The sequence below is a fragment of the Capsicum annuum genome, unplaced genomic scaffold (assembly GCF_002878395.1).
Source record: "Capsicum annuum cultivar UCD-10X-F1 unplaced genomic scaffold, UCD10Xv1.1 ctg71219, whole genome shotgun sequence".
Lineage (NCBI taxonomy): Eukaryota > Viridiplantae > Streptophyta > Magnoliopsida > Solanales > Solanaceae > Capsicum > Capsicum annuum.
In genome coordinates, this window is record NW_025881029.1 from 1 (window position 1) to 6942 (window position 6942).

Here is a 6942-nt window from a genome sequence, read left to right on the forward strand (position 1 = left end):
CTGAAGATTCTGATAGATAAATTGGATGAAACAAACGTGTTGTTGTTTAATGAAGTAGTTAGAAAATCAAAGGTCAAGACCTTTCCTTTTTTTTTTTCTTTATTTAAATAAAAGTTCTATCGATCTTTCAGACTCCAAGTTTTATAGTATATATATCAAGATTTATAGATTTAAATTTATCTGTTAAATGATTACCACAGAATGAGGATTTGAAGTCAAAAAGATGCCTAAAGATTTTAAAGATCTTTGGTTAGAAAAACGTTGACACTTTATTACGGTTCTACATATTTCTTCCTAGCTTAATAAAGTATGTATCGCATGTTTTGGATTGAGTGTATGCTTCTTTTGGTATATTTTTTCTACAAACCTATTTTTTTTTCTCATGTAAATTATAAAAGTGGTTGAATAATTAAATTCAAACTCCTCTAAATTTTAACATATGACTTTTTTTTATGTATCGAACTTTGTTTTAGCATGATCCTTGATTAAAATTTTAATGTGTAAAGCAAGGAAAGGAAGAATATAGAATTATATTGTTCATATTAACCATTAGAATATATTCATGTATGATCTCATGCATGTTTCGAATTTGAATTAGTCAAATTTCAATGTGAATTTCGAACAACAAATCTCATACACTTATAATATTTAAGTTAATAATATTGTCATGACATACACGTGCAACACACGTACACTAAATTAGTTGCAAAAAAATTGTGAAAAGGGTCATATATAAATTGTATCATAAAATCTATTACAAATTAGAATGCCACAATTGAGAGTCGGTAGCTAAAATAAAGAATAACATTCATATTAAAATAGAAAAGAAAAAGTAAAATAAGTAAAAGACCTTAGTTTTTTTTTTCTTTTAAGGAAAAAAAAAATCTAACTAACTAATGCTAAAATATGAAGAAATTAATAAAGTAAGTAAAGACTCCAATCAAAAAAACCTAACTAACTATAATGCTAAAATATGTAAGAAAATAATAAAATAAATAAAAGACCCCCACCCCCCTAACAAAAATCTAACTAACTAATGTCTTGTTAAAATAGATAAGGAAAATTAATTTAACTAAATTGAAGAATATTACATGAATTTTATACCTAAATTATTTCTATTCCTAATAAATCCTACATTTAAAAGGACTCATAAATTAAATTAGATACCTTAATAAAATTAAATAATAATTTTTAAAAATAGTGAAAAGATAATTTTATCTATTAAGAAAATTTTTTTAATAAAAGGTAAAAAGTTTAAATCACTTTTTTAAGGATGTTTCCACTTTTATAGATATAGATTATAAATTATAGATTTAAATAATTCTAACTAGCTATGAAGCCCCCCCCCCCCCCCCCCTAAATGGCCTATTATAACCTTATTCTATATTTTACATGAGGTTATTTTTACTCGAATTCGCAGTCCCTTTATCATATGACACAAACTTTATGACTTTTCTTTAAAAGAGAATCTAAAGATAGTCAAAGTAATATTCAGACACTTATTTTATGAGTTAAAACTTAATTATCAATTGTTCTTTTTTGAAATAAAAAATCTAAATTATCATCATCTAATTATTACTCAATACATATTTTAACCATCAATTGTTTTCTTTTCTCGCTTGAAGTATCATGATATTTCAAATAAAAAGGAAATAATTGAAAATTGATGTATGCTTAAATCATAGATGGTAAATTGATGTGTGCTATAACACTTAGATGGTAATCGTTTGTGGAAGAAAAAGAAATAGTTGATAATTATAGTGTGTTATTCTTCTTTTTAATTTATTCGTCTGATTTTAATTTGACACGAAGTTTATAAGATAGTAAAGAATAATAAAGAATGCATAAATATATAATCTTAAACTAAAGACCATGACAAATGTATGAGAATATTTTTAAAATCTTGTGAAAATTTAGAACTTAGAAATTGTAAAAAGAGGAGAGAGATGTTCATTTTTAAATGGACTAATAAAAAAATGAAAATGGTCAATTACCCTCTAACCTTTTGTCATAATCCCACCTACACACTCAATCTTTACTAGAGTCCCATTACCCCCTAAATATTTTTTTACTGAATTTTATACCCCTCTCATTGCTGACCTGTCATGGGAGGCGAGAACACCCCCAATAGACGCGTGAGTTGAAGAATTAACCCTTTAAAATTATTATTTTAAGTGCCTAGTGTATAATACACGTCATTATTTTTAATTGTTGATTAATGTTGTCTTCTCCAATTAATAAAAGGCCCAATGAAATTCTTCATCTCCAAACGCCAAATCTCATCTCCAAACATGTCTGCGCGTATTGTGGCAATGTTGATCACTACAAAATGAATTCATCTCTTTCACCATTTAAATTGAAGAAGTTGCTATAATGACAACTAGAAGGATTTCTAATTCACCATAATTGCAAAATCAGACTAGTTAAATGCTAGATTTCTTCTCATCGATCTACTCAACTGCAATATCACAATTTGTTAACATAATAAATGAACACGAAGAATTTTCATCTAATTTTCAAATCGCAGAAAAACTTGTCTACACCTATTTCCGTTCTTTAATAACCCACGAAATCAAGAACAACCTGTACCGAATTTCACACGCAAATAAATCTGTTCCGTTCATTTTTCGATGGATTTCGACTGAACTGGTGGATTTATAGCGAGATGGGCTTGTTTCAGGCATTTTCGTCACTAATTTGGATTTTCGATTGTTTTCTGACGGGATTTGGTCCGAAAAATATGAAAAAAATAAGTTGGTAGTGATTTGGATTTAAAAGGTGGTTTCGCCGGCGAAAGATGAGAAAAAGAAGTTTTTTTTCCTTCGATGGACCTCCCCTCTCTGTTTTTCCCTTTTTCTCCATCTTTTCTTTCATTGTTTCTCCCATCTCTCGCGTTTGACTGTGTATAGTAGTCTATGTATTGTGTGGGTCTTTTTGTGTGTTGTGTTGTAGATGGTGAGTGTGTGTATAGAGAGTTGTGTGTTGTGTTCAAGATGGTGATTGTGTGTATAGAGAGCTGAGAGATGTGTCATTTGTGTGTTATCCATGGAAATGGCCTATTTCGTTTTAGGAAGAAAGTGAAAAAATAGGAGTGGACCCAGGCACGTGTATACACGCATGAGTTATTATTTGGTTTATATTGACAGATCAATAATGGGAGAGGTATAAAATACAGTAAAAAAATGTTTAGGGGGTAATGGGACTTTAGTAAAGATTGTGTGTAGTTGAGATTTCGACTAAAGATTGAAGGGGTAATTGACTATTTTCTCAATAAAAAATAAGAAAAACTACGAAAACGATGTGTTTTTAATGATTAACCCAAAAAATCAATATAATAATTACCCCTACAACTTATTCAAGTTAAAATTATTCTGAAATGTTTGCAAAAGTCATGTCGTAGTTTAATTGATTTCCTAGTAATATAAGGTGCTGTGGTATTTTTGCTCTCTCAATTATAGTGACCAAATATCTTTTAAACTTCAATTACTTATTAAAATATGCACTATCAATTATCAAGAAAATATTTTGCTTTTGTGTTCGTTTAAAGAAAGAGAAGCTTCGTTTACCAAAGATATTGAATGACATTGCACCAATTAAGATAGACCAGCACAAAGATTTCATGATATTACTGGCCGAGGAAAACCAAAAGAATAACACAAATGTCTCTGCATGAAATTTAGGGATTAGGTATGATCTCGATGAGATTGATATTCCACAATCTCTCCCCTAGGCGGAAGGATCTAGCTCAAATTTACAAGAAGCAACTCAAAAAGGTATTGTGAAGGGGAATGCATATAATTCAGCATCGTCAAGGTATTGCGCACGCGGCAACAATGCAGAGGTGCCACAAGACATGTCGTTGCTGACTTCGCCTTTTTCCTTCACTCTCGTGCACTTATGCTTTCTTTGGAACAGCCAATCTTGATCATCGTAGTCATAGTGGAGAGTTGGTGGAGCACAGTTAAGAATCAAATTCTTGAACTGTCTTAGTTCTATATCATTCTCGGGCAATTTGGAGAAAAAAGCAGTTGTTGTCTTGTCGTCTGCAATGGGCTCTGGCTCTGTCCACCCAGAAGACAATGAGTGCTGTCCTGAAACTGACATGACAGGGAAGAACAATTGGTTGTTGGTATTCGGCAAGGGAGAGGAGGCTCTTTCTGCCTCATGTTTAGCGGCTTCTTTGAAGCAGTCTTGTTTGTTAGATATATCACATTGTCCGTGCGTATGTGACGACACTAGAATGCGAACAACAGTACCTACTTGTCAAGCAAAGAAATGTAAAGGCAAGCACCAACAAACACACTTGAATAAACGAATATTATAGCGTGTTGGAAACAAAATATAACTCACCATGGCCATGCATTCCATTTAACGGTGAGGTAGATTTCTTTCTTTTATTGTTATTCTGGGTGCCGTAAGATGAGTAGCTTGGTTCTTGTGAGCAGACAGGCTGGCCGTGTTCCTCGGATAGACTGCTGTTCTCCAAATGCTCAACAATTTCATTCCCAATATCTTTCTGCAAGTGACTAGTTTTCAACTCCCTATTATCTCCTCCAGAGATCAAATTACCAATTCGAGAAGAACTTGAACTTGATTCCTGCTTTGCCTTTCGCTTCTTCTCTCTGTTCCTCTCATTCTTCTCCCTTTTCTTTTCTTTCTTCCTTTCCAATTTGGCTCTTTCCTTGTCCCTCTGGAGCTTTAGAGCACCAGCAAAACAAGTTCAGATTGGAGGGAACAAGAGATGACCATTACAACATGATCACGATAATGAACAACTAGGATCCTCAAATATATGCTACATATCAGATACTTCTTCCTATTAGAGACCAAACATGTTAACTCCTCAAGTCACAACAACATGCATCTAAGTGATTAATCCATGTACTGCACTAAGTCAACAAATTCTTTACACAACCCGACCCTAACATTACAAGAAGTTGCATAACTAGAGGCTTAGCATCCAACATGTTGATAGCGCAAGTTCACAACAACATGAACTTAAATAATTAATCATGTAATGCACTAAGTCAGCGAATTCTTTACACAACTTGGCGCCTAACGCTTCAAGAAGTTGCATAATTACTTCTAACACAGCGTGGAAAATGCGTTAATATCCAACCCCTGCACGAGGTTAAAAAATGCACACACTTGACCAACGGACTTGTTATTAAGCAAGTAACTGATAGTATCATCGTTGACACCTTAAATGACCAACCACTGGAAGCACCAGAGAATTGTGCTAAAGAAATTTACCAATAGCTTTTGCTTCAACAAGCTTGCTGCTGCTTGCAAAAGGATTATAGCAAATATTCTCTTAAGATGGAAAAAGGTTAAAACTATGAGCTTAGTGGTCTTAAAAGAATGGTTAGGGTGGGGTATTCTCTTAAGAATATAGAATTAGAATAGAATATAATTCATGTTCATGTTACCAGCTGAGCGGACTTTCCATATAAACCCTTCTTGGTACTTCTCTTTTTGATAAAGTACTATGCCTTATCAAGGGAAAAAACCTCTAAGGGAGACTATCGAGAATTAAGAAAAAATTGACTACTGATGCACCCAAGGGTGTGACCTAGTGGTCAATGAAACGGGTTCAGAACATGAGACCAAGGTCTCAGGTTCAAATACAAAGACAAAATAGCACTAGGTTATTCTTGTCATTTGTCCTAGCCTTGGGGAACTGAGTTACCTAATATATGTCGTTGGAGGTGACAGGCATCCCGTGAATTTAGTCGAGGTGCACGAAAGCTGGCCCGGACACCACGGTTATCAAAAAAAAAAAGCATTGACTACTGATACACAATATTGACTTAGGTAGTGACAAAAAGAATTGTAACCTCTGCGACAACCCAATTTTGTGTAGACCAAAAACACCAGTTAAAGAAGTAGCTCAACTTGGTTTTACAAATGAGAGGTGAGAACCTCCCTCCCCCTTAAAGCCATAACTGAGTGTCTTACCACGAAAAAATGATTCTATACTATAAAATGAACTCTGCCCGTTAGAAAAATTCCTAATACAAAATAAGAATAGCAGCCTGAACTGTGAGGTAGAGCGATGAAGTAAAGAGCGCATTCTACCAAATCACAAATTTCTTTTTCACAGATTCCTTATTAGAGTTAGCAGGTCCCTGGTACTGTCAGTTGGAAAAGTAAAGCAACTATGCTCAATCTCAAATAGTTATCATCTGCTATATGAATCCTCTAAATTCATTCCACTCTTCTCAGGTCATATTCATTTCAATATTTAGCTTAATATCTTCCAAATGCTAATTGCTGTAAGTTCATTACAGATTGAACAGATCTACCTACTAGTCCAAGCCTCTTAAAAATTAGCCTCAAATTATCCCTAATCATAAACACCGTAGCCACTCGAAAATTCTAAAAATAGCACATCAACCAGGGTAAAATCCATTTACTGCGATTTAATGCTAGGTATCAACTGCACAACTTAGTGCAGTTTCAGCAGGTATCCGGTTATCGCAACTGAAAAATTATGCATTCAACACATCTTACCAAATTCTCAGCCCATCTAAACTTTAAAAACTCTTTCCCTTCAAAAACATCTACTAATATTCACTAGTCAAAAAACTGTCATAAGTTCATCTGAAGTTCACTCCAATCCTAATCCTAAATTCTACATTCTACATTCTACATATATCGTCCTTTAATGCGAGGTATTTACAATCCTCAGCAGAAAAATCACACACTGCACCATCAACAAGTTAAATTCCATTTCCCGTGATTTAACGCTACATATCAACCACACAACTTAAGTGAGTTTCACCACTATCAGGTAGACTTGACTTGCTATTACCCAATTTTTTCTCACCTTTTTACAATTCTTTCCACCTATATGTTGCTCTAACATTTTTGAAGAGTCCGAACAACATTACCACCCACTAGTCAAAAAAACTGTTGAAAATTTAACTAAAACTCACTCCA

At 33.4% G+C, this 6942-nt stretch overlaps 1 protein-coding gene across 1 annotated transcript; it reads right to left on the reverse strand.

Moving 5' to 3' along the window:
• Positions 1–3599: 3599 nt before the first annotated feature.
• LOC124885435 lies at positions 3600–6942 on the reverse strand (the record flags this gene model as incomplete). Its single annotated transcript, XM_047404928.1, is given in 2 exon segments — positions 3600–4256; positions 4351–6942. Coding segments are annotated over 2 exon segments (504 nt in total). The 3' UTR covers positions 3600–3765.